General features: G+C 43.5%; 1 protein-coding gene across 6 annotated transcripts in view; it reads right to left on the minus strand.

Moving 5' to 3' along the window:
• Window positions 1–484: 484 nt before the first annotated feature.
• Window positions 485–27122, minus strand: part of LOC117354653 (gastrula zinc finger protein XlCGF26.1-like) — a 37863-nt gene continuing 11225 nt past the window's right edge. For 3 of the 6 annotated variants that reach the window (XM_033932491.1, XM_033932492.1, XM_033932490.1), the window contains exon 4: window positions 486–4982. In XM_033932491.1, coding sequence (XP_033788382.1) covers window positions 3358–4982 — 1625 coding nt within the window. In that variant the 3' untranslated portion in view covers window positions 486–3357. Of the gene's footprint in view, window positions 4983–27122 lie in introns of all 6 variants that reach the window. The other 3 variants (XM_033932493.1, XM_033932495.1, XM_033932489.1) reach the window with 2 other exon arrangements.

Below are 27122 nucleotides of genomic sequence, written 5' to 3' on the forward strand. Positions count from 1 at the left end.
GTATAATCCGCAAATGATTCTCCTTTATTGTGTTTCTTCCCCATATTTGTTTTCCTGGAACACATGTGAAATTGACCTGAGAAGCTTCTTCCAGGCCTCCTCAAGGCTATCTCCAGCAGGTTCAGTACAGGGATACTTTGCTGTTGGAAAGAAGCTCTAATTTCAGGGGACAGAACATTTTCAAGTGCTGATATATTAGTTTGGGCTAGATGGGGTTATAACAGTCAGGCTAAGTGGTTATAACTAGTGCTGCCCTATTCACAATTCGAATCGATTCAATAAAAAAAAAAAAATGGCCTCCCACCAATCGATAAGGTAGGTGAGGTCGTTTACCAGCCCAAGGAAACTGCTGAACTAAGCATTCAAGCCATCGTTCATCCTGGGAGGTCAAATAGAGAGGCAGCACCAGAAAGACTTACAACCAACACGGAACAATAAACATGTTGTACAGGCCCACCCAACTAAAAAGCAAGAAGGGAAGGCCTCTCCACAAATGCAGTTTATTAGAGCCTGGAAAAGCGATTCCACATTCAAAAAGTACAGGCAAGATAAGTCAAGCCATATGAGCACCCCCAAATATTTCAACGAGGAATTATGATGTTTATAAACTGCTCAGTTGGCATTCTCTATGTGATGTGGTTTTTAACTGTGGGAAAAAGGCTTTTTACCACTCCCACGGGGAGGTAAAAGGCCTTGCTCGCATTCCCGTGTGAAAATTTCCCAAGCAAAATTTTTCCCATACCCGCGGGAACCCATCCCTGAGTCATTCTCTAATGCCAGGACCACTGACTTTCGCACCTCAATGGGCTCCACATTCTTCTTGCACAGCAGGACAGCTACCTCTTCCAAGTCGCTGGCCTCTTAGACCTTAGGAGGGTAGCCATGACCACCTCCAAGTAGCCCTTTTTGCAGTAAAGCTGTTCACTCACGTGCCATTCTGGAAGCTCCAAATCATTCCAGATGTTCCAAGACAATTGAACTGGGCGACAGTTGAGCCAGATGATAAGGAAGTTTGAGACTCTTATCCCTCTGGAGACACTCCAGAGCCACAGACCATAGATGACATGGCCCACTAGGATTATCACCCCTGGTGGGTTGTAATTCGTCAAATGATCTGGCTTCTCATGGACCACACGGGGTAACACATACAACAGTCCTGTTGCACTAAAGTGTCCATGCTGGCCCTTCAGTGGTAGAACCAAGAGAACTCTATTTTTGTTGTGGCTACTGATGTCACACAATCAGACGTCGGATGCCCTTAGCGCCTCAGATCGAAGGAGTTCCAGGACAAAGATCACTCCCCCAGATCCAGGGTCTGCCAGCTGAACAGTCAGTTTACACATTGCTTACTTACACCATATGTGCTACTGAAGATGGATCTCTACCAAGCGAAGCATGACTGGGCCTCCAGTTTCAATGTATCACTCTTGGGGACAAATTATCTGAGAACACCTGGGCCAGTTTGCATTCCAGGTGCTCTCCAGTGACTGCAGCTGTAGATGAATGGCTCGCAGCTCTAGACTGTTTATATATCATATTCTCCGAGGGGTCAAGTATTGACCCTGAACTGGAAGAAGTTCACAACTTCCATGGTTGTTCCCATCGATCCCAGCACCTGGAGATAAGTGCTAAGCCATCATCTTCAAAACTTTGCATCTGAGATTTAGTTTGTATGACTCTGGAAAATAAACATGGCCTTCTACCATGGGGAAATCCACTGCTTACTCCTAGGTTAACATAACATAAAAGCAATTTCTAGGTCGCATAACAGTTAAGTTCTATGCGGTTAACAAAAGATTGAATAATAAAGCTACAATTGAATGAAAGTTAGCGGTTAGTTGCACAAAAATTTGGAAAACAAATACTCCAGATGGCAAAGCTTAAGTTTTATAGGGCTTCTTTGTTCTGAAGAGTGACCAGCCTGAACTAGGCCAATCCTCAGGGAGATATAGACAGACAGGAGTTGGCTTTTGACCTGGTATCCACTTACCAGGGGGTCCTGAAGTTGCCATGACTTGAGTTTTGCAATTGGAAAGACAGATCGAAACCATGTGTATCATTGTATGGATAAATCCAAAATTAAGTTTTAGTAAGTCAGTAAAATTGCATAATAGGAGTTTATGTAGCTATAGATAGCAAGTTAACAAGTATAGATTAGGAATATATTTTATTTTGACTTTCATATATCTGAAATCCTGAAGAAAGTTTAATAAGGCTACAGCTGGTGTTTGACCTCTGATCTTGAGCAACTTTTTTCTACTCGTAGAATCTTGATGGGAGGGGGAGCTAACAGCTCCTTCCATCTTTTTCTTTGTTCAGTCTTAGTGAGACAGAGATGATATTCTCAGTATAGAGAGGACACGCTGATTTTTACAGGAAAGGATTTAAAAGCTGAATAGTTTTTGTGAGTATATTACAATATCTGTCTATGTATTTCTTCTTTTTATAAAATATGTAAGCTTAATATGAGAATGTAACTTTTTAGGTATAAGAATGTAATTTTAGGAATGTTTTGTGATACACCTTTATGAAGCTAACCTTATATGGAAACAAATACTGTGGACCAATTAGATTGCAGTTAGATTGTAACGAAGGAATGTCGTCATTTAGGATATACAGTATATGGATGTGTAACTGGTAAAACGTTAGAATTTGTTATGATGCAACTGATAATCAATTGATAATCAATTTATATTCTTATGATCTAATATTGATAACAAATAAAAAATAAGATTTTGGATTTTATTAAAATACATATTTTGCATCATTATTTTTTTCCATTATACATTTTTACAACTCTAGAGTACGCTTGTGTGCAATTATCCTGATCAATAGGAGAGATTTGATATAATAGAAGTGACAAGCATGCAAATCTGCCCTATGCATATTCATTAGGACTATCCTGAAACCATGACTGGCTGGTGGTCCTCCAGAATAGGGTTTAGATTGTAAGCTCATTTGATCAGGGACTGTCTCCTCTGTGACTCTGATGGTTAGCTGAATCATGTTCTCAGTGATGAAAGACAAAAGGCAGATGAGCATGATTGACTGACCATAATATCAACACTGTGTCACTTTCAAGGCCTTTATAGCTAACTCTGATGCTGAGAAAGTCCCTGGTACCAAGACTGCAGCGTGTACATAGTATAAAACAAAGAACTTTGTCATCAAACCCATGAAATGGACATTCAGCCTTGTTTTGGTTTCAACTAATGATGTCAATGCACATTCAGATGAAACCAAAAATTTTCTGCTGGCTTGTGGATGTCCTTCACCCCCCCAAGGCCTAACCATATACTGTTTGTGCTGCTCTCCTCTCTGAGCACAGATACACTGCTAATGATACTGCCCCTAGGCTTACTTTACTGTGTGAATCACTTGGTGTCTTTTTAGAACTGATAGCCGACTAAAGCTTTTATTACACTCACTACATGTAAATGGCTTGTGTCCTGTGTGGATCATTTTGTGACTGTTTAGAGTTGAAAGCTGAGTGAAGCTTTTATTACACTCAGTACATATAAATGGTTTGTGTCCTGTGTGGATCATTTCGTGTCTTTTTAGATTTGAAAGATAAGTGAAGATTTTATTACACTCAGTACATGCAAATGGCTTGTGCCCTGTGTGGATCATTTTGTGACTTTTTAGAGTTGAAAGCTGAGTAAAGCTTTTATTACACTCAGTACATGTAAATGGCTTGAGTCCTGTGTGGATCATTTTGTGACTTTTTAGAGATGAAAGCCGAGTGAAGCTTTTATTACACTCAGTACATGTAAATGGTTTGTGTCCTGTGTGGATCATTTTGTGACTTTTTAGAGCTGAAAGCCGAATGAAGCTTTTATTACACTCAGTACATGTAAATGGCTTGTGTCCTGTGTGGATTATTTTGTGTCTTTTTAGATCTGAAAGCTGAGTGAAGCTTTTATTACACTCAGTACATATAAATGGCTTGTGTCCTGTGTGGATCATTTTGTGACTTTTTAGAGCTGAAAGCCAAGTGAAGCTTTTATTACACTCACTACATGTAAATGGCTTGTGTCCTGTGTGAATCATTTTGTGACTTTTTAGAGCTGAAAGCCGAGTGAAGCTTTTATTACACTCACTACATGTAAATGGCTTGAGTCCTGTGTGGATCATTTTGTGAATTTTTAGAGTTGAAAGCCAAGAGAAGCTTTTATTACACTCACTACATGTAAATGGCTTGTGTCCTGTGTGAATCATTTTGTGACTTTTTAGAGCTGAAAGCCGAGTGAAGCTTTTATTACACTCACTACATGTAAATGGCTTGAGTCCTGTGTGGATCATTTTGTGAATTTTTAGAGTTGAAAGCCAAGAGAAGCTTTTATTACACTCACTACATATAAATGGCTTGAGTCCTGTGTGGATCATTTTGTGAATTTTTAGATGTGATAGTTGAGGGAAGCTTTCATTACACTCAGTACATGTAAATGGCTTGTGCCCTGTGTGGATCATTTCATGACTTTTTAGATGCGATAGCTGAGTGAAGCTTTTATTACATTCAGTACATATAAATGGTTTGACTTCTTTGGGGGTCTGTTGCTGGATTTTCAGAGTTGAAAGCCGAGTGAAACGTTTATTATGCTTAGAAGATGTTAATGGTTTCTTATTTTTATGACCCCTTTTGTGCATTTGGAGTAGTTTCTGGTGTGTTTTTCTTTTCCTCTTGCCATGGTGGGATTCAGAAGTCACTTTATCACTATTATTAATTTGGGAGGGTCTCTGGTTCTCAAGGCTGTTACTGAGCTCCCTGTCATTTCTCTCACAGGAAGGGCCTCTATCCATTGAGTCTCCTGCAGGGTCTCTCTGTTCCTTTGATTCCTGCTTACAATTCTTTGTGTTAATAATTTCAGGCGTCTGGGAAATATTCTCATAGACATTTTCTGACTGTGTTTGGATTTCCTCCATTTCCACAGGACCTTCTCCTTGATTCTCAATTCTCTTCCAGTCATGTTGGTTCTGATGATCTGTTGGATATAAAGAGAAGATATTTCTCATGAGATAGAAAACGGCAGTGATTTCTAAGATATTCGTAAAACCTGTGAATAATGAGGAAAGTTAGATGTCGCAGAAAGATTTTTCTTGTGTGGCTTGAGAATGGGTCAGTTTCCTACTTGCAAAGCATTTTTTCAAGCATTTATCTCTAGACAGTGGCAATTTGTGAGCGGTTCCTTGGCAATGGCAGTGGGGAGAGTTAAGGGAGTCAATTCTCTCTAGGGCAACAAATATCTGATTGCTCTATAGATTTTGCATGTAGGTATAAGAATCCCTTATAGCCCATTCCTGCATCACCTATTTGCACACCACTCCCTCACACTTGCACGCAATAACTCTTAGGCACTATCTTATGGAATAGCACTTAAGTGCATTTACGAGCATTCTGCCACATAACTTCTGTTTTAGTTCCTACTCAGACAAGTCCCTCTCACTGGGTCGTGCCTGCGGATTTCCTACAATCTTTCTAGGACTCTTTGCTCAGCTATCTCAGATTTACTTGTTAAATACTCATTCCACAACATCTATGAAGACTCTCTGTCACAAATCATCAGCATAAGTGGCCCTACTCATGGAGCGCATGTCCCTCAACTCTTTGATTGAAAAATTACACATTAGATTCAAATGATGTCTCGACATTTTATTTGGAGGACGCCTTTGACCAATAACAGTGCTTCTGTGCCACCTACTTGGCAACTAGACTTGGTTATCAATGATCTAAAAAAAATGACGTTCTTACCTTGGAGATAGGGATGGTATGTTGAACCATAGGGTTATCCATCTGTGCTTCCGAGCATACATCACAGCTTGTTTTTCAACTCCTCCTCCTTCTCCACAGTCGCTGCTGCCCCCTTCAGTTTGTACCAAAAGAAGACAGGAGAAGAAGGAGGAGGAATTCCCTGAAAACAGGTCTCTGATCTGCTCAGATGAAGAAACAGTAATGCAGTTAAAACATTAACAAAGCTCCAAGAAGAAAAATGAATGTAAAAAATGAATACAAGGAAGAAACAAACGGGCTTGGGCAGACGAGCAGGAGAAGGAGAGAGGCGGCCAGCGGAAGAGGAAAATAGGCGAAGGAGAGAGGCAGAAGAGGGGGAGTAAGGACAGAGAGAGCTAGGGGAGGCGGTGAGTTAGCTCCACCCACCCCCGATGTCATCCACCGGGCTCCGACTCTAAAAGGGAGGAGCCAATGGTGCTCAGCTGTTCGGCACGCGAAGGCAAGTGTTAAAGGCGCTCTCCTTAGCGAGAGTGCCTTTGCGAAGGGCCTTGAGAAGGGATGAGCCACCGCTAAAGGAGAAGCAGAAGGAGACCACAGCAGGCACAGAGGGCACACAACCAGGTAGATACAGCAGGTACAAAGGACATACAACCACACACTGCTAAAGGAGAGCAGAAGGAGACCACAGCAGGTACACAACCAGGCAGACACAGCAGAATCAGAGGACACACAACCACACACCGTTAAAGGAGAGCAGAAGGAGGATACAGCAAGTGCAAAGAATACACAGCCAGGCAGACACAGAGGACAGCCACAGCCAGGCAGGCACAGAGGACACAGCAGGCAGCAATGGAAGCAGCAGACGGAAGCAAGATGTTGAGCTACCCAGTTTTCTGCACCATCTGCCATATGTATGACTACCTCCCCTCTGGGAGGTGGTCTTACATATGCGCTCGATGCAGAGAACTGGAGAGCCTGAAGAAACAAGTGAGACTCCTGGAGGGTAGAATACTGGAACTGGAGGCAATTCAGGCAGCGGAGGAGGGAGACAGAGATGCAGAGAACGTCAAGACAGAGGTAGCAGAAAACAAGACAGAGGACACCATTGAGGAAGCAGTCCGAGAGCTGGAGAAGTTCATAGAGGAGGCATACAGGGAGGCCATGGATAATCACCAGCAACAGTGGAACTACCGAAAGACACCTACAGAGAGTGTGGACCACCCGACGGACAACCACCACGAAGAAATGGGTGACACAGCAGCAAGAATGAAGGATACGGACCTGCGGCTGGAGAGATGGACATACAACCAGGGACACGGACCTGCGGCTGGAGAACCAAGAGAAGATAGAGAGGATAGCAATCGTCTGATGATGGAGTCCTCTACAAGTCGATAGCCACATAGCGGGAGGAAGACTGGATCGGCTGGTATTTCAGGAATAGGTGGGTTTTGAGGCGCTTTCCTGAATACCTCATAAGTGGTGGGCAATAGGAGTTGTTCTAGGTCTTTACCCCATAGAGCAGCCTGATGTGAGAGAAGATGCTCATGGTGTTTTTTTAGTTTGCATCCTCTAACCGGGGGAGAAACGAAGTGCAAGTGGGAACTTCTCTTGTGTTTGTTGGCTGAGAAGGAGAATAGGTCAGTGATGTATTTAGGGGTTAGACCGTAGAAAACTTTAAAACAGAGGCAGGCGAACTTAAACTTTACACAAGCTTTCATCGGCAACCAGTGTAGCTGTTTGAAGTATGGCGTCACGTGATCAAACTTCTTTAGACCGAAGATTAGTCTGACCGCAGTGTTTTGCATTAGCTGTAATCGTCGCATACTATTTTGGGGGATTGCTAAGTAGACGATGTTACAGTAGTCGAGTTGACTGATTGTACCAAGATTCTGAAGGCATAGTGAGCTGCATCAACAGGATAGAACATAGAAATAGACGGCAGATAAGGGCCACGGCCCATCTAGTCTGCCCATCCCAATGACCCTCCCCTACCTTTCTTTTTCAATAGATCCCACATGTCTATCCCATTTGGCCTTAAAATCAGGCACGCTGCTGGCCTCAATGACATGAAGTGGAAGACTATTTCAGCGATCAACTACCCTTTCAGTGAAAAAGAATTTCCTCTTGTCACCGTGCAGTTTCCTGCCCCTGAGTTTCCACGGATGCCCCCTTGTTGCCGTGGGACCCTTGAAAAAGAAGATATCTTCTTCCACCTCGATACGGCCCGTGAGATACTTGAACGTCTCGATCATGTCTCCCCTCTCTCTGCGTTCCTCGAATGAGTAGAGCTGTAACTTCTTTAGCCGCTCCTCGTACGGGAGATCCTTGAGTCCCGAGAACATCCGGGTGGCCATTCTCTGGACCGACTCTAGTCTCAGCACATCCCTACGGTAATGCAGCCTCCAGAATTGCACACAGTATTCCAGGTGTGGTCTCACCATGGATCTATACAATGGCATAATGACTTCAGGTTTACGGCTGACGAAACTCCTGCGTATGCAACCTATGAGTTGCCTTGCTTTGGAGGAAGCCTGCTGCACTTGATTGGCAGTCTTCATGTCCTCCCTGACGATCACCCCTAAGTCTTGTTCTGCTTCAGTTCTTGTTAGAATCTCGTCATTAAGGGTGTAAGTCTTGCAAGGATTTTGGCTGCCCAGGTGCATGACTTTGTATTTTTTGGCATTGAAGCTAGTTGCCAGGACCTAGACCAGCGTTCCAGTAGAAGTAGGTCGTGCATCATGTTGTTGGGCATTGAATTTTTGTCTGTTGTGCTTTTGCCCACTACATTGCTTAGTTTGGCGTCATCGGCGAATAATGTTATTTTACCTCAGAGCCCTTCTGCCAAGTCTCTTATATAGATGTTGAACAGGATCGGGCCCAGGACGGAGCCCTGCGGCATTCCACTGATTACCTCCATCGTTTCGGAGGGGGTGCTGTTCACCACTACCCTCTGAAGCCTTCCTCCAAGCCAGTTCCCAATCCATTTCGTCAATGTGTCGCCCAATCCTCAACAGTGTGGAAGAAGATACAGCGGTGGTGATCCATGTGGGGACGAACAACGTAAGCAACAGGAACTACAACAAGGAAGTACTGAAGGACCAATTTCGGATGCTAGGAAAGAAGTTGAAGACCAGAACGCAGAGGATAGCATTCTTGGAGATCCTGCCGGTACCCAGCGCTGATGAGAAGAGGCAGATGGAGCTGCAAGCAGTCAACGCATGGGTACAGCACTGGTGTACGGAAGGAGGATTCCACTTCGTGCGTAACTGGATGACGTTCTGGGGGAAGAGCAAGCTATACAGGATGGATGGACTCCACCTCAGCAGAGAGAGAACGAGGCTACTTGAAAGCAACTTCAAGAGAGAAGTTGAGAAATTTTTAAACTAGGAAGAAGAGGAAAGCCGACAGTCGACCGAGAGAGAGTCGATGGTTCAGGAACGGGTATATCCGGAGGAAACCATGCAAGAAGATAAGACTCACCGGATCACAGGAAAGACTCACCGGATCAAAGGCAAGAACCGTAATACCTGGAGGATACTGTGAAAGAAGATAGAAGGAAAGACTCACCGGATCACAGGAAAAACTTACCAGATCACAGGCAAGACAAATCAAAAAGGACACAAGAGGGAAGGAAATGCAAGAAAGGAACAGCTCGCAAACTCAAGTGTATGTATACGAATGCAAGGAGCCTTAGAAACAAGATGGGTGAATTAGAAGCTATAGCACAAAAAGATAACATTGACATCATAGGCATCATGGAAACCTGGTGGACTGAGGAAAACGTCTGGGACACTGTGCTACTGAGATACAAACTATACCGCAGAGACAGAGTGGCTCAAAAATGTGGGGGCATTGCCATATACGTCAAATAGGGAATTGAATCTACTGGAGAGAACACGCCACAACTGACGGATAAGTTAGTGTTTCTATGGGTCAAAATTCTAGGAATAAATGGCCTGGAAACGAAGATCGGCATCTACTACCGTCCCCCAGGGCAATCCGAAGAAATTGACAGAGAAATGTCGGACAAGATTAAACACAACTGCAAGGGAGGCAACGCAGTTATCATGGGTGACTTCAACTATCCGGGAATAGACTGGAATCTAGGCTCCCCTGGCTGCATTAGAGAGACCAAGTTCTTGGATGCTGTAGGCGATTGCTTCCTGGAACAACTTGTCAAGGAAAATACTAGAGGAAATACAATTCTGGACTTAATTCTAAATGGCCTGCGAGGACCGGCACAAGATGCAGAAGTAGAAGTGACGCTGGGAAACAGTGATCACAATATGATCCGCTTCGATCTGAATGCAGGGGAGAAACATTGGCCCATAACCACAGCCACAGCACTGAACTTCCGAAAAGGGAATTATGAAGGGATGAGACTCATGGTAGGGAAGAAGATTAAGAAGAGGATAAGCACTGTAAAAACGCTAGAGCAAGCTTGGTCCTTTTTTAAGGACACCAAGGCACAGAATCTATATATACCACGTATCAAAGGGATCAAAGAGGAAAAAGAATAAAGAACTGGCTTGGCTTACTGTAGAGGTGAAGGAAGTGATCAGAGACAAGAAAACTTTATTTAAGAATAGGAAAAGGTCAAAAACAGATGAAAACTGGAACAAGCACAAACAAAATCAACGCAGGTGCCACAAGGCGGTAAAAGGGGCCAAAAGAGACTATGAGGAAAAAATAGCGAAGGAGGCGAAGAACTTCAAGCCATTCTTTCGATATATTAAGGGGAAATGACCTGTTAAGGAAGCGGTGGGACCGTTGGATGACCATGGAATAAAGGGAGCACTAAAGGAGGACAAAGCAATCGCTGACAAACTGAACACATTTTTTGCGTCTGTATTTACCGAAGAAGATTTACACAGCATACCGAAACCCATCAGGCTATATGCTGGAAGCGAAAACAGGAAACTGACAGGGTTAGCGGTCAGTCTAGAAGAGATATGCAGGCAGATTGATAGGCTTAAAAGTGATAAATCCCCCAGGGTCATCAAGGAACTGAAAGAGACTATAGCTGAACTGCTTCAGCTAATAGCCAATCTGTCGATCAAATCGGGAAAGATTCCGTAGGACTGGAAAGTGGCGAATGTTACGCCAATCTTCAAAAATGGTTTGAGGGGAGACCTGGGGAACTACAGACCAGCAAGTCTGACCTCGGTACTGGGAAAGATGGTAGAGGCGCTGGACATGGTCTGATGAGGACTAGTCTGATGAGGACACGGTCTGATGAGGACCAGCCAGCACGGTTTCAGCAAAGGCAGATCTTGTTTGAAAAACTTGTTGCACTTCTTCGAGTGGGTAAAGAAGCAGATAGACAAGGGCAACCCAGTTGACATTGTACATCTGGATTTTCAGAAGGCGTTTGCCAAGGTTCCGCATGAACGACTACTTCAGAAAATTGCAAGCCATGGAATTGAGGGTAAAATACTCGCATGGATTAAAAACTGGCTGGAGCATAGGAAATAAGACAACCAAACTCCCCCCCAGACTACTGAGAGCGAGTGAGGGTATGGATAATGGAAAGGCACTCCGAGGCCCTGGACTCTTATGAGCCCCGAAAATGCCGCAACACCCCCTCCCCCCCACTGAATCCCCTTTACCCTGTTTGTATCTAAGTCCCAGAACCTTCCCAAACCCCTCACTCCCTCCCCACTCCTCCCCAAATGTACTCCCCACTCCTCCCCAACAATGCTCGCCAGTACTCTCCCAGCCTAACTATCCGGGCACCCAGATTAGGACACCAATCTTAAGACCGCACTTCGGCCCTTAGGATGCAATGCTTGCAGATATGGTTCCCAAATATTTAAGAACAACATCTTTCGCTTCCTGGCCCCTCCTGCATCTTGTGCCTCCCAGATGGCTAACTGATGCAACTGATTCCGCCAATGCCAAAACACCGGAGGGTCAAGGACCGTCCAGCATTAAAGAATACATTCCCTGGCCAGTAAACTCATCTTCCTGCACAAAGCCCAATTTCCCTTAGGCAAATGGCCAAAAGTCTCTGGCAAATCCAAGATAAAGTGGGCCAGGGGTACTGCGCAGGGCTCTCCCAATCAACCTGGACATGTAAGAGATTATACGCCTCCAGTAGCGCTGGATGATGGGGCAGGTGCAGAAGGCATGTTCCAAAGTGTGTCCCCCGACCCACATTTATGACACAGTGGTGTAGGGAGACCCCCACTATAATACAACTGTGTACGAGTGTAATAAACGCATTTCCCTCAACCAAGCACACGGGGTAACCCCAGGTGTCACCCTCAAGGTACGGGCTACATCCCAATGTCCCAGATTAATTTGCAATTCCCGGATGTTCTGGTAATCCTTGGCTGGTTGTAACTCTAGCAAACTAGTATGAATGCTAGAGACCGAGAGGGACACCCCCCCTCCCGAGCAAACAGTTCCTGCAGCCTTGCCCCCATATGTAAGCGCAATTGTGCTCTGTCGAGGGATCCCACATAGTGCTCCACTTGATGACACGCGAACTGTGCACCCCACCTTAGCTAGCAAATCTGCACAGGTCAACAGCTCATTTTTTGAAGTGTTTCTTATTTGTTTTGCAAGTTCTGTTCGCTTGGTTTTACAGATTCAATACTTTAGCGGACTTTCGGCCGTTTTTCAAAATAGATATTTTTTTCCTTACTTGCTGGTACAGTAAACACTTGTTAAAGTCTATTCTTTAAGTCTCTGCACTATAAATAAGGTGTTAATAAATAGCATTCATCTAACATGTGATGTAATTAACACTTTGAGGGGGTCAAAGTTTCACTTTGTGCGTTTTATTACAGCAGCAATTGGCACTATATATATATATATATATATATATTTAAATTTCATTAGTTATTCAGGTCATAGAAACATAGAACATAGAAACATAGAAAGATGACAGCAGAAAAGGGCTATAGCCCATCAAGTCTGTCCACTCTACTGACCCACCCCATTAAGACTGAGTACTAATGACCTAGTTCCTTAACTCGACCCTCGTAGGGATCCCACTAGGATGTCCCATTTATTCTTAAAGTCAAGCACGCTGGCGGCGTTGATCACCTGCTCTGGAAGCTTGTTCCAGTGATCTACAACCCTTTCTGTGAAGAAATACTTCCTTACGTCACTATCAAGTTTGAGCGGATGCCCCCTTGTGACCGAGGGTCCTTTGAGAAAGAAGATGTCTTCTTCCACTTCGACACGTACCGTGATGTATTTAAATGTCTCAATCATGTCCCCCCTTTCCCTGCGTTCCTCTAGAGTGTAGAGCTGCAATTTGTTTAGTCTTTCTTCGTACGAGAGACCCTTGAGCCCTGAGATCATCCTAGTGGCCATCCGCTGAACCGACTCAACTCTAAGCACGTCTTTACGGTAATGTGGCCTCCAGAATTGCACACAGTATTCCAGATGAGGTCTCACCATGGTTCTGTACAGTGGCATTATGACTTCAGGTTTGCGGCTAACGAAGCTTCTATTGATACATCCCATAAGTTGCCTTGCTTTGGATGAGGCCTTCTCTACTTGTTTGGCGGCCTTCATATCTGCACTGATGATTACTCCCAAGTCTCTTTCTTCTGAAGTCCTAGCTAGTGTTTCTCCATTTAAGGTGTAAGGTTTGCATGGATTTCTGCTACCGAGATGCATAACCTTACATTTCTTAGCGTTGAAGCCCAGCTGCCATGTCGAGGACCAGTTTTCCAACGTAAGCAGATCCTGCGGCATACTATCCTGCAGATTGCTTTCACTTACTATATTACATAGTTTGGCGTCATCAGCGAATAGTGTTACTTTACCCTGAAGCCCTTGGGTCAAGTCCCTTATGAATATGTTAAAAAGGAGTGGACCCAGGACCGAGCCCTGTGGCACTCTGCTGATTACCTCCGATGTCTCAGAGAGGGTGCCGTTGACCACCACCCTCTGACGTCTTCCACTCAGCCAATCAATGACCCATGCAATTAGTGTCTCACCTAACCCCATCGATTTCATCTTGTTTAATAGTCTACGGTGTGGGACGCTGTCGAAAGCCTTACTGAAATCCAAGTACACTATGTCCAGAGACTCTCCCGAGTCTAGCTTTCCTGTTACCCAATCAAAGAAGCTGATAAGATTGGATTGGCATGACCTACCCCTAGTGAATCCATATTGACTAGGATCCCTTAGATTCCCCTCATCCAAAATCGTGTCTAATTTACATTTAAGTAGTGTTTCCATGAGTTTACACACTATTGATGTGAGACTCACTGGTCTGTAATTCGCAGCCTCCGCTCTGCAGCCCTTTTTGTGCAGAGGAACAACGTTAGCTGTTTTCCAGTCCAGGGGGACTCTCCCCATACTTAGGGAGAGATTGAAGAGCATGGCTAACGGTTCCGCCAGGACATCGCACAGCTCTCTGAGCACTCTTGGGTGCAATTTGTCTGGTCCCATGGCTTTGCTCACCTTGAGTCTTGACAGTTCGCTGTAAACATCAGCTGGTGAGAACTCAAAATTCTGAAACGGGTCTTCCTTGCTTGGCTTTGCTTCCAGCTGTGGCCCGTGTCCAGGTGCCTCGCAGGTAAAGACTGAGCAGAAGTAATCATTCAGTAGTTTGGCTTTATCGGAATCTGTTTCCACGTAATTCCCGTCTGCTGTTCTAAGGCGTACTATCCCATTTGTGTTCTTCTGCCTGTCACTAATATACCTGAAGAAGGATTTGTCCCCTTTCTTAATGTTCTTTGCTAGAGTTTCTTCCTCTCGAAGTTTGGCCTCCCTGACTGCTGTTTTGACCGCTGCAGACCTTGTCCTGTATTCAATGTTAGCTTCTTTCTCCCCGGTGCATTTGTATGAAAGAAATGCACTTTTCTTGTCCTTGACTAGTTGTGAGACCTCATCATTGAACCAAAGGGGTTTCTTCTTTCTTTGTTGTTTATTTACCGATTTTATGTAGCGGATAGTTGCTTCGTGTAGTGTCATTTTCAGTGTTGACCACATAGCTTCCACATCATCCGTTATTTCTTTAACCTGCAGCGTCTGGTGGACGAAATCACCCATGCTTGCGAAGTCAGTGCCCTGGAAATTGAGTACCCTCATTTTTGTTTGTGATCTAGGGAAGCCCTTTCTAAGGTTGAACCATACCATGTTATGGTCACTGGTTGCCAGCGTTTCTCCCACCGAGACCTCCGTGATGCTTTCCCCGTTCGTAAGTACCAGGTCCAGGATGGCCTGGGCCCTAGTGGGCTCTAGTACCATTTGTTTGAGCTGTACTCCCTTCATGGACGTTAATATCCTCCTGCTACTACAAGTTGTTACTGAGAATGTGTTCCAGTCTACATCAGGCATGTTGAAGTCCCCTAGCAGGACAACATCCCCCCGTAAGGTGATATTCTCAATGTCTTCAATTAATTCTGTGTCCTTATCCTCTGATTGTCTTGGAGGTCTGTATACCACACCAAGGTATAGGCATTTCTCTCCACCTCTGGCCAGGTTTACCCAGATGGATTCCCCAGTGTACTTGACATCTGTGATCCTAGTTGTCTTGATGTTCTCTTTGATGTAAAGTGCTACCCCTCCTCCCAACTTACCCTCTCTGTCTTGGCGAAGCAGGTTGTATCCTGGTATAGTTATATCCCACCCATGAGAGTCTGTGAACCATGTTTCGGATATTGCTACCACGTCTAGGTCTGCATTTACTATTTCTGTTTCTAGTTCTAGAAATTTATTCCTTAGGCTGTGTGCATTAACATACATAGCTCTCCAGTCTTTGTGTCTACTAAACTCCTGTAGAGAGTTACCCATCTGAGTTAGAGTGTCTCCTAGCTTATCTTTTGCAGCAAGGGTACTTACCTCTGACTTAGAAGTGGAGTTTTGGTTCACCTCATCAGGATTGTTACTTACTGCTCCAGTATATAAGTGGGTACCCTCCCCCAACTTACCTAGTTTAAAGCCCTTCGAAGCAGGCGGGCTACTCGGTGTCCGAAGACGTTCTTACCTCTGTTGGTCAGGTGGAGTCCGTCTGATCCCTGGAGTCCCTGTAGTGCCTCTCCGTGATTCAGGAATCCGAAGTTCATTTCCCGGCACCATCGTTGTAGCCACTCATTTGTCTTCAGAATACGTTCGTCCCTGTCTCTTCCCTTGCCCCTAACAGGAAGAATTGAAGAGAATACTACCTGTGCTCCTGTCTGCTTCAGCCTCTCCCCCAGAGCTCCGAAGTCTCTAGCTATGCCCTCCAGAGTGTTCTTGGCAGTGTCATTCGTTCCGACGTGGATGAGCAGCATTGGGAAGTGGTCCTAGGGCCTGAGAAGCCTATCAAGACAGGCTGTCACATCTCGCATTCTGGCTCCAGGCAGACAGCAGATCTCCCTCGACTGCATATCTGGTCTGCATATTGGTCCCTCGGAGCCCCTCAACATGGAGTCCCCGATGACTATTACTCTGCGCTTCTTTTGGGGATGTCGATCAGATGTCCCCGGAACTGGAGTCGTGTGATGGGCATCTTCCTGATTCTCGTCGGCCGTTCCTTCCTGTAAGATCTGGAATCTGTTCCTCAGGGTGAGTTGTGGGGTTGATGTGAAGCTACCCTGTGTACGAGAAAAAGAAGAAGATGAAACTAAATAAGGGGGGGGGGGGTCTTCTGCGCTTGCCTGTGGAGGAGGTTACTAGCTGCCAGGATTCGGCGTCTCCAGCCATCTCCTGTACCCCAATCGTTGGTCTCAAAGCTGAAGGTTTGGGCGTCTCGAGTATGGACTTGTCATGCGCCTGCACGGTGATGTGGGACAGCTCCTGGACGACCTCATCGATGAATGCCTCATCCTCTCGGATGCTTCTCAAGCGTTTCACCTCCTCCCTCAGGTTCCATAGTTCCTACAAGATGTCACCGTCCAGCTGTTCCACCTCCTCTGTCTGCGTAGAGACTGTGATGTACTGCTGGGGGATGGCCTTGGTCTGCACAGCGACCTCTGTCCACCGTCTCGGGTCCTCCTCTGTCTGAGCGCAGGCCGTGGCCACCCCCTTCAACCCCTCGGTGACAGGAATGCTGTTCTTGATGGTAGTCTTAACGCTTCTTGTTCTCCCTGCCATTTCCAAGTTGCAAGTGAGATCTGCCTATTCGTTGGATAAATAAAAAGAGAAAGTAGAAAAGTCTGCCTAAGGTCAGTGTGAGAGTGACTGTGTCGGGCTGCCTTCTATATAGTTAGAGAGGTCTGCCTGTTTGTCAGAGTATTTTTGCCTGCTTCTAAGTGATCCTGTTTGTTAGTGTTTTAACCTGCTTGAGAGTGAGCCTGCTTGTTAGAGTGTTATTGCCTACCTTTAAGTGAGCCTGCTTGTTAAAGTGTTTGGCCTGCTTGTTAGTGTTTTTGCCTGCTTGAGAGTGAGCCTGCTTGTTAGTGTGTTTAGCCTGCTTGTTAGTGGGTAAGACGGGACCTCTTTCTGCCCTAAGGTGTCCTGTAGTCTGCCCTCTGGCTCTTCTTAAGGCTCTTCGCAAAGGCGCTCGAACGGCTGCGTGCCGTTGGCTCGCGCCCTTTTATGGGGGGAGATCGGATGTGTGACGTCGGGGGGTAGGCGGAGCTACTGCCTGCCGCTTCCTCTCTCCGAGTCTCGATCGCCTCCCACTCTCCTGTTACAGATCGCGGTGCACCTCTCTTCTCCCCTTTCCAGCGATCTCTGCCTCCCAACTGCCTTTCTCTCCTCTCCACTCCCCTTGTGCAGCTTGCTCCGCCTCCCGACTGCTTTTTCCTCTCCTCGCAGCTATCTCAGCCCCAGCCTTACAAGCACCCGCTCTCTCTGCTCACCGCTCTCCACGTGCTTGCTTCTCTCCTCTGCTGATTTATGTATTGTATGTTGGCACAGTTATTAATACTCAAGCGGGGCTTTTTCGCACCCTTTGTCTAGTCGATTTTCCTCCATGCAAACTAATAGAGTTCCAATTGCCTTGACTCCCGTTAGGCCCGAGGTGTAATCTTATGGAGTTGTTGGCCAGCATTGTTTTCTTCAATAGAAATGCCTTCAGTTTTTACTTGCCAGTTTTCAATTTAAAATTATAAAGAGGGAGCACTTGTTTTTCATTATTTTTGATTCCTGCAGTATAGTCGTCATTATATTTATTGTTTTATACAATTCTCATTTGTATTTAAGTTGGTTAACCGCTTTTAATTTTCCTTTCACCATATGACTAGATGGCATACTTCCATGATTGACTTTTTAGTCAGTTCCAATTGAGTGCCAGTGTATTGTGCATTTCAGCCATCACGCTCTTTAAGGTACATACCTCCATTTTGTACTATTTTTACTTTTTCTATATACCTTTTTATTAAAATGTGGTGCTTATATATGAATTGTTTTATCATCTTTTGGTGCTAGCTATGTATTCTTCTTTGTAACCTTTGTAGTCTTACTTACCCTTTATGGTCCTTTCACATGTTTTAAATGATGTACCATTCATGATATGTATTTTGTCTTTATACTATCACTATTTATTATGTTTTTTAACAAAGGATAATGATTTTTAATGATTCTTTGATATTTTTAGTAAATTTAGTTTTAATCAAAGCATATGATTTTTTATGATGCTAGATGAGATTATAAACATACATATCCGTTTTAGGAATATTTATTGTGTTGTTTAAATTGTTTCACTAAGATTTATATGTCTATGATATATATGCGTGTCTCCATGGTTTTAGAGGACAGTTGGCCACTATATATATATATATACTTTTTTGATTGATTTCTGTTGATTTACTTATTCATTACATTACATTAGTGATTTCTATTCCGCCTGTGCCTTGCGGTTCTAGGCGGATATGTTTTATATATTCATATACTCCTGAGGCAGGCCTAAGGGCCGAAACATGTACATGTCGAGTCATTGAGTTGTGAATGTATCATTTAGATGTTTTGAACAATAAAGATCTTCATATCATCAGACGGATTGAAGGACACTTTTTTACAGTGCACATCTCTCTTATTTGGACAATTTCACTCTGGTGGTTACAGGTCAACAGTTCCCCATCATCCCCCAAAATATGTTCTAAACAAGAAACTCCTTTTGCTCCCCAGGACAGGTACTCTCTGGATTCCCATCCCAGAGGGAAGGCCGGGTTACCCTGCAAGGGCAAGAGATCAGTAACCGTCGGATCCCCACCCAGGGCTTGTACAAGGCCGCTTGCAATGCGCTAAATATTATACTTGATCGGATAGAAGGGGGCAGTGCCCTCCGAGGACTATGTAGTAGCGCAAACACATCATAAGGAGCAAAAAATTCACGTTCCATCAAAAGAGGGGTGTAACTGCCGGTCATATTCATCCAATCTCCCAAATGGCGAAGCAAACACGCATAATTATAGACCCTCATGTCCGGTAATCCCAACCCCCCCCCTGCCAATTCCCCAGCAACTGAGACACCTGCTGTTATACCTCAGCATATTACTGACATGTTCAGCATATTACTTACTGACATGTTCAGAATATTATTGATATGTCTCCTCAAGTCTGCTTATCTGACCTCTTTGTCCTGAGTGTTACCTTGACCACACCAAAAGGATAGTAAAGACAGATGGCCTCTGTAACACCTTCTTGATAGCATCAAAGAGACAGTGCAACACCTATCCTGACTTCCTTTATTTGAGTGACAACTGGATAGCATTAAAGAGACAATAAACTGCAACACCTCCTTGCTTATTTGAGATCCTGACCTCTTTGACCTCCTTGCCGCTCAAATAACATCAGTAAAGACAGATGGGAAACTACATCAAAAAAGAAAGGGACGATGACAAGTATTTGCTATCTTGACCTTTTTGACCTGAATGTTGACAAAACCACATCAAAGGGAGAGTGAAACCAGGTGGAAAGCCGGTTTTTCTGCAAACACCTCCTTCTGACATCCTGACCTGGGTGTTGTCAAACACAGAACAAAAGAGCAGGACTAATTGTAACAGCAGGACCAGCTGTTTATGCTTTTACTATGAACTCCGCAGTGTGCATCCTATATAAGACCGGGATTCTGACCCTGACAGCAGAATCCATGACGTTTGGCCACATCTCACGGGACAGTCCTTTGGTCTACCCATCTATCTATTGCAGGGATTCCCAATGGTGAGGATGGTCATTATATGGGGTCAAGGTGATGCTAATTTATATTTAATTCTTATATGTGTATAATAAAGTGTTATTGTTTATGCTTTATATTGTCTATGTGCTTTTCTGAGTGTCACTGATCATCCCACTTGTCAGAAATTAGTGGCGGAACAAATTGGCACCAGAAGTGGGGTTGATCTAATGGCGTCAGGAAAGCTAACTAGGCAACAAGGGGTTGAGGAGCAGGCTCCCAATCCCTCCATTCCAAATGGGAATGAAATTATGGGAAAATTAATGGCCACTGAGTGGTCTGTAGAAGCAGGATTGTGTGAATCTTGTACTTTTGGAAGTGGGGATCCACATGAATTATGTGCCTCCTTACAAAAGGTGAAAATCTCAAAAGGAGAAGAGCAAGAAGTAATTTCTAGACAAGGAAGGATGATTTTGTCAGACTGGAGGAATTTGCATGAAGCTAAACAGGAATTACAATTGAAATTAGAAGAGCTGGAAAAGAAAAGGAATAAACAACAGCATGCCATTACAATGCTACAATGTCAGAATAAGTTGTTAATGGATAAGGTAGAAACCTATCAAAATGTAATAGAACAGTCAGCTATGCAATATGCACGATATAAATACAAGAAACGGAGGTGGAAAGTGAGTTACAGAAAAGTTAAAATCTTAATTTATCATCTGCCGAATGATTGGAATCCAAACAAACGGGATGGGAATATTTGGGATTCAAATTCTAACAACAGTGAGGAGGATATATGTGTTAAAGGAGAACAGGCAGAAAGTTTAGAAACAGAGCCTGTGAGGAGACAAAGATTACAGGGAAATCTGCAAACAGGAGAAAATCTAACTAGAGATAATGTTAGGGAGGATGTTACTCCACATGAAATCATGGATATGATGGCACGCTTTACACAGCAGCCTGGGGAACCACTAATACAGTGGGTAGTTCGGGTGCAGGAGCTGGGCGCAGCAGGGATTATGTTAGATGCCACAGATGCCCCTAAATTTGTTCAAATTAGTCAAGAAGTAGCAGTGCAACATGCATTGCGGGAGGATCCTTATCCTGCAAAAAATGCCCAATGGTCTTTATTAGAGATAATTAGTAGGAGTGTCACGAGGCGATATCCACTTGAATCTGATTGGCCCTCAAATGATAAGATTTGGTATACATTAAAAGATGCTCAAATGAGAATTAAGGAGGAGTCTATGAAGGCAGCCTTAGTAATAGGTCACGCTGACACATATATGTCATTACCTTTTACTGAGTCCATGAGAAATAAAATTATTATGTATGCTGCACCGGCATACAAACAGGTAATGATAACTTTGTTGATCAATCAAATAGACAGGACTATTTTGGAAGCCTTAGAAGCGGTCCGACAGTTAGGAGATCGGGGGGACTGGGGACCTCAAAATACTTTTGATAAAAAGAGAACAGGACAATCCAATTCAAACAGGGCTAAGCGGGTGTCTCGGAGGAATATATTTTTGGCATTAATAAAAGATGGTGTAAAGAGGGAAGAAATAGATGGAAAAGATACAAGGACATTATGGGGAATGTACAAAAGTAGAGGACTGGGAATGAAATCTATGCCTCAAGCACAAGTGAACAAAGGTGCCAACGGCTCCCCCTGAGGAAACTGCTTCCATTCTTTATCCTGATTTAAAAGGGTGGAAGTGTTGGGAGGATCAATAATGTGAATGCCGAGCCTCAGTGTGTGCCTGGACCAAATTAGAACAGCGTTCGCAGGTAGAGATAAATATTTAGTAGAAACCTGGGGAGCAACAGGTACAAGCTGTAGTTGACGCTGGGGTGTAGGAATATAAATATCAGGATTGGGGGGAAAATTATACAAGCAGGAAGAAAAAATGTTACAAATTTTAAAATTGGACAATTACCAATTTGGGATTAATCTATGGGATTCCTTGCCAGATATCCAAAAAGAGTTAACATGATAGCTTTCCAATGGAATCTATAGTTTTGGTAAATTGCCAGACATTCCTATGAGATCAGTAGTGGTGGGGAAACCAATAGTAGTACCGATCTCCACAAAAATTGTAAACATGAACCAATGCATTTTTACTATTCCTATAGTGGAGCAATGTCCAGAACAATTTGCATTCACTTGGCAAGGGAGGCAATATACATATACCAGACTACCACAAAAATACTTACATAGTCCCACTTTCTATCACAAGATTAAAGCAGAAAGTGGGCAAAAGGATGCCGAGAGGTGATAGAGAAAGCTAAACTTCCCTTCTCCCCAAAGTAAAAAACAGACTTGGGCCTTTTTGGATTTTGGAGGCAACATATTTCACATCTGGGATAACATATGGGGTAGGTTGGACAATAAAAAAAAGTAGAAATAGGACAATAAAAGAGTAGAATGAATAAAGTTTTGTTAGATAGTATAAGGAAGTTGCACTCCAAGTAATTTTGCAAATGTGTCTTTTACCTCAAACACTAACATTGTGAAACACTGTACCTGCACGTAAACCTCTCTTGTATATTTTATAGATTAATACTTCCCTGCTTGCATTCTCTTACGATTGTGTGACAGAGCTTTGAAATGGAAGAAAAATAGAAAAAAAGACCAGTAAAACTATATGGAGCAATTAAATTAAATTTCTATCTCTCTTTCTTTTAGAAGTTTAGTATCCAGACATGGTCAGGAGAACCAATCCCACTGTGCCATCTTTAAAATATGTCCAGCACTGTGACCTGATAGTGGGAATCCAATGGATACCACATTTGTTTGTGAATAGTGTGCTTATTTACAGATTAAATTCAACCCTGAATCATTACCGATGGAAGAAAGCATGCCGGAGCTCTGTGTTTGTCTGTTTCTGTTATGTGTTGTCTGTTTTAGCTTAAGGGGTACCCCAACATTGCACATTGGCCATTTCCAGAGTTTATTCCACCCCTTCTATTAGTCCAAATGGTACCATATCCCTTTCCAAAAAAGATTCCCCCACATACCAGAAAGTATCTTATGAAAACCATGCTCACAATGATTTTATGCTATGGCTCACGGGTAATCGAGGCCAGCAGCGTGCCAGATTTTAGGAATAAAGGGGACGCCCATGTTGGATCCCTACGTGGGTCAGGGCAAAGGGTCTATAGAGTGGGCAGACTTGATGGGCCTTGGCCCTTTTCTGCCGTCATCTTTCTATGTTTCTATACAGCCCAATGATAATTTAGTTAGGGGTTATATTATAAAAGGATATCTGAAGAGAAATAATTAGAAAGCTTTATACCTGGTAAAATGGTGTTCATTGGTATTTGATATTTGCTAAATAAAATAAAAAAATGGTCTCTCTTTATTTAACTTACCAGGTATAAACAGTGCAGTGCACATCTCTGACGTAAGTTATTTTGGTATCACATTCTGTACATGTGTATGGTCTCTCTTAAATGACATAATAATTATGTCCAGAACATAAAAAGGTGTATTTTCTGAATGTCCTACAGAATACCTTTAAGTGCATTAGTGTTGTTTCTCTTATCTCACACAAATACTACCTTACACACAAGCAGTGTTCCCTCTAAGCGGGCGGGTGTTGTGAGCAAACTTTTTTCACTGTGAGCTAAAAATATCGGGCGCCAGCAAGTTATGAGCCAAATAAATATGTTGTCAAAGTTGCTGATACATGAGGACGAGGTATTCAAAGGAATTTTAGGCCTACACGCTAAATTAAATAACGTTAAATAATATTTTTAAGAACACAGAAATTGTAGGGATGAAATGATATCTTAATAAATGTTTTACAACAAATGTAGTTATGTCTGTTACATCCATATGTGTAAACTGTAAATTAAAAACAGTCCAGAAGACAATACGTTTGATGCTTTCAATTTCTAGACCAGTGTTTTTCAACCTTTTTTGGGCAAAGGCACACTTGTTTCATGAAAAAAATCACGAGGCACACCACCATTAGAAAATGTTAAAAAATTTAACTCTCTGCCTATATTGACTATATATAAAGTAATTCTCTTGAATAGGAATCAAATAAACACAAAGAAAGTATTTTATAATTACTTTATTATGAAATAAAAATTATAAAAATTATAAAATACTTTATTCAGTGCGAAACCTGGGCCTGTTTGGCTGAACACAAAGCTGATATTCTGGCTGGAATGGAAGAAAGACACACACGTAGCTCTTCGTCAACAGCTCTCAGTCTCTCTCTGTATTTGGTTTTTATAGCATACAAAAATAGACAAATATACCCTCCATCCTTTTTATTAAACCACAATAGCAGTTTTTAGCGCAGGGAGCTGCGCTGAATGCCCAGCACTGCTCTTGACGCTCATAGACTCCCTGCGCTAAAAACCACTATTGCGGTTTAGTAAAAGGGGACCATATTGTAAAATATAGACAGCAGATATAAATTCAGAACTGTGCATAGTAAGTGAAGGGAAGTTTTCATCTCTGGGAATTTACCCAGTTAACTATTAAGTTATTTGGGCAAATTCCTTTGAAAACTGTGGTAATACTGCCTCCACTTTGCTAAATTTAAAATAAAATCATTTTTCCTACCTTGTCTGGTGATTTCTGGTTGCACTTTCTTCTTCTGACTGTGCATCCAATCTTTCTTCCCTTCTATCAGCCTGTATGCTTTCTCTCCTCCACACCTCATTCCCTCCCCCAACTTTTTCTTTCTCTCTCCCTGACCTTTCTTTCTTTTTTTCTGTTTCTCTTCTTTCCTTCTGTTTCCCTGCCTGCCCCCTTTCTTTCTTTCTCCCAGCCTCCTGTCCAGCAGTAACTCTCTTCCCTTCCTCCCCTCCCAGCAGCATCTCTCCGTCTCCCTCTCCCTCTCCAGTAGCAGCTGTCCCTTTTTTTTCCTTGCCCAGCAGCTTCCCAGATTCCTTTCCCTCCTCCCCTCCCAGAAGCATCTCTCCGTCTCCTTCTCCCTCTCCAGTAGCAGCTGTCCCTTTTTTTCCTAGCCCAGCAGCTTCCCAGATTCCTTTCCCTCCTCCCCTCCCAGAAGCATCTCTCCTTCTTCTCCTTATCCAGTAGCAGCTGTCCCTTTTTTTCCTTGCCCAGCAGCTTCCCAGATTCCTTTCCCTCCTCCCCTCCCAGAAGCATCTCTCCTTCTTCTCCCTCTCCAGTAGCAGCTGTCCTTTTTTTTCCTGGCCCAGCAGCTTCCCAGATTCCTTTCCCTCCTCCCCTCCCAGAAGCATCTCTCCGTCTCCTTCTCCCTCTCCAGTAGCAGCTGTCCCTTTTTTTCCTAGCCCAGCAGCTTCCCAGATTCCTTTCCCTCCTCCCCTCCCAGAAGCATCTCTCCGTCTCCTTCTCCCTCTCCAGTAGCCGCTGTCCCTTTTTTTCCTAGCCCAGCAGCTTCCCAGATTCCTTTCCCTCCTCCCCTCCCAGAAGCATCTCTCCTTCTTCTCCCTCTCCAGTAGCAGCTGTCCTTTTTTTTCCTGGCCCAGCAGCTTCCCAGATTCCTTTCCCTCCTCCCCTCCCAGATGCATCTCTCCTTCTCCTTCTCCCTCTCCAGTAGCAGCTGTCCCTTTTTTTTTCCTGGCCCAGCAGCTTCCCAGATTCCTTTCCCTCCTCCCCTCCCAGAAGCATCTCTCCTTCTCCCTTTCCAGTAGCAGCTGTCCCTTTTTTCCCCTGCCCAGCAGCTTCCCAGACTGATAGTGGTTTTCTCCCCTCCCAGCAGCTCTTCTTACTTCCCAGCGCAGCGATTCACGAAGGCAGCCTCGGGTCCTTTGTTGTGTCGCGCCGCCTCTGAGGAAAGAGGAAGTTGCATCATCAGAGGCAGCCGCGACTCAGCAAAAGCCCCGAGGCTGCCTTCGTGAATCGCTGCGCTGGGAAGTAAAGGAGAGCTGCAGAGAGGGGAGAAAGCCACTGTCGGAGGCTCCCCAAGATCTCTCCGGCCCAGCGCACGCTTCCGATGCTGATCTTGCAGAAGTTCAAATGAGTCAATCTTGCCGGTCCTGCGCTGTGACGAGAAACTTGTGCGCTGCGACCTAATATTTTGTGCGCCAGCGCACGCCAGCGCAGCTTAGCGGGAACACTGCACACAAGTATTGTGTCAAATGTTATCACATTCTGTACGTGTGTATGGTCTCTCTTAAATGACATAATAATTATGTCCAGAACATAAAAAGGTGTAATTTTCTGAATGTCCTACAGAAGACCTTTAAGTGCATTAGTATTGTTTCTCTCATCTCACACAAATACTACTTTACACACAAGTATTGTGTCACCTGTTCTCACCTTCTGTACATAAAGTGGTTTTTTTTTTTGTTGGTTTTTTTTCCTTTTTCTCTTATCTTCTCATTTACCACTAGGGGTGTTTATTGTAACTAAAGCATTGAAGCTAAACAGTCATGAGGAAATATTTTCCTTGAAAAATCACGTACTGGGAAATGTTATTCCATATAGACTTTCATCCTTTTGTGATAAAATTGGTCAGCTCTACTCTCTCATTCTGATGATTTGGCTAACATGCTGGGTTAAGAGAAAATTTCACCAGATCGAGAAGATGATGACACGCAACCAGACATACAGTGCCATGAAGCTATTATGTGGCACCGACTTGGGAATAGAAGTGAGCCTATATCCTGCCACTTCACATTAGGGCTGGTCTCTGGAGGCAGTGCTCGTGAATCTTACATGAGTGAAGGCATGTGAGTGGCATAGCAAGCCTATTGAAACTGGAGCATAGCCAGACCCTAACCAAAGCTGCTAAGAAAAACAGGATACCAGATAACTGCAGTGATCGATGGTGACTATGAAGCTACCCTAAATGTATGTAAGCCATGAGTAAGAGCACAAATATAATATTAATAAGATTATTAATTTCCATGATTCCCTATACGTGAAACTTTCAAGTAAAATGCCTAATTAGCAAGAAATATTAGGGAATGCAAGAATACCAGGTTTAGCACATAAGGAAATAATTTATGAAGGGAAAATTAATTTTCCCATTTTACCTTTGCTTAAAAGTAGAATAAATACTATTGTTTCTGAAATACTGGCTGGCAAACAAGCATATTTTGGCTCCAGAGTAGCAGATGTATTTAGATGGGAAGGTGAATGGGTGCCAAATACTGTACATAATTATGAACTAACGCTACGATATGATCAGTTAATGTTACATGTCGTTAATGATATCACAAAGAATTAACTTTATCGCATTGATTTAAAAACCACATCACATTCTGTACCCTTAGATAGAAAATGGTGTAAATTTTGAAATGAAATAATGTGTCCTTAGTACTGTTGAACTTGTGATTCCTGCTAGTCAAGCTCCCTTTTCAGTATGTTTACAGAATGTTAGTGTGTTGCAGTGAGCAAATAATGTAACTTATCATTTTTATGAATAGATA

Source organism: Geotrypetes seraphini, chromosome 2 (assembly GCF_902459505.1).
Source record: "Geotrypetes seraphini chromosome 2, aGeoSer1.1, whole genome shotgun sequence".
NCBI lineage: Eukaryota > Metazoa > Chordata > Amphibia > Gymnophiona > Dermophiidae > Geotrypetes > Geotrypetes seraphini.